Source organism: Mirounga angustirostris, unplaced genomic scaffold (genome assembly GCF_029215605.1).
Source record: "Mirounga angustirostris isolate CCGP_5_RB_7025 unplaced genomic scaffold, mMirAng1.0.hap1 SCAF_12, whole genome shotgun sequence".
NCBI lineage: Eukaryota > Metazoa > Chordata > Mammalia > Carnivora > Phocidae > Mirounga > Mirounga angustirostris.
Genome location: NW_026991720.1, coordinates 102,997,823 through 102,998,992, shown reverse-complemented (window position 1 = coordinate 102,998,992; position 1,170 = coordinate 102,997,823). Strand labels below are relative to the sequence as shown.

The window sequence follows — 1,170 nt, the reverse complement described above, 5'->3', positions numbered from 1 at the left end:
GATGAGTCCTTGGGTACCGTACTTGTCCCCACTTGCACACTGGGGCATGCTCTGCTCAAATGTAGTCATGGGAAGACTTCTTTCACCCCAGCATGAATTTAATTGAATTAGGATTACAGACAAGGGCAAAACAGCAGTCCAGGAGAAGTCCACTGGCTGGGCATCAGGAGACCTGGCTTGACTTCCAGCTTGAGTGGGATCTTTTCCACTGAAACCCTGAGCTTCTGTTTTCTTCACTTTTACAATCAGGACGAGATCTCTATATAGCCTAGTGAAATAAGCAAACCTCCACAGGGAGTGCATGAATATACAACATTAGCAAAGAAAGCAGAGCAGATCTACCGATAGAAATGGGGTGTAGGAGAATAATATGAAAAACTTTATGCAGATTATTTCAAGACAGATGAAATAGACGAGATTTTTCGGAAACCATTAATGATCGAGATTATGTCAAGAAAAGCAGGCGGGCTGATTCGCTGCGTGAGGTGCTTCCTTGGGGTGCTTGAGCCCACTAGGAATGGCAGCCCCGTCTATGAAAGAAAGACAGGCTTGCTGGGGAGCCTGGGATGAATACTGGAAGTGTTCAGATGAGAACACAGAGGACGCTTCTCAGTGCAAGAAGTTAAGAAGCTCATTTGAATCCAGTTGTCCCCAACAGTGGATAAAATATTTTGATAAAAGAAGAGACTACTTAAAGTTCAAAGAAAAAGTTGAAGCAGGACAATTCCAGCCTTCAACAACAACTGCAAAGTCCTAGGCTGCTCCTGAACTTCTCAGAAGGTTTGAATCATGGTAAACCGCATGACTCGGTCCACATTAACAACTCTTTAAAATGATCAAGTAACAGAGATTCCATCATTCAAACTATGAAGAATCAAAATGGTATGAAAGATGCTTAGTTTTAATTTAGTAAGGAAGCTATATTTTAAGGAAAATTAAAGCCTATTATATATATATATATATATATATATATATAAAGATTATGTCAAGAAAACAACTAGCCACACGAGAAAATGAATTGGTAGCCATGGGTCATCACCCTACCTTTAACTTAGCCCAAGACAGGGGACCCAGATGGCTTTATGAGTCATAGAGATAAACTATGTTATACAACTACTTTAGGAAATAAGGAAAGAATTCCTATCAATCTCATTTTAAGGCTAATATAGC

The 1,170-nt window shown here is 40.0% G+C and overlaps 1 protein-coding gene across 1 annotated transcript; it reads left to right on the top strand.

Moving 5' to 3' along the window:
- Window positions 1-463: 463 nt before the first annotated feature.
- On the top strand, window positions 464-932 carry LOC123836027 (cytochrome c oxidase assembly factor 6 homolog). Its single transcript, XM_045865156.3, has one exon. It carries the CDS (start codon window positions 518-520, stop codon window positions 755-757), a length of 240 nt encoding a protein of 79 aa, XP_045721112.1. The 5' UTR covers window positions 464-517; the 3' UTR covers window positions 758-932.
- Window positions 933-1,170: the final 238 nt, after the last annotated feature.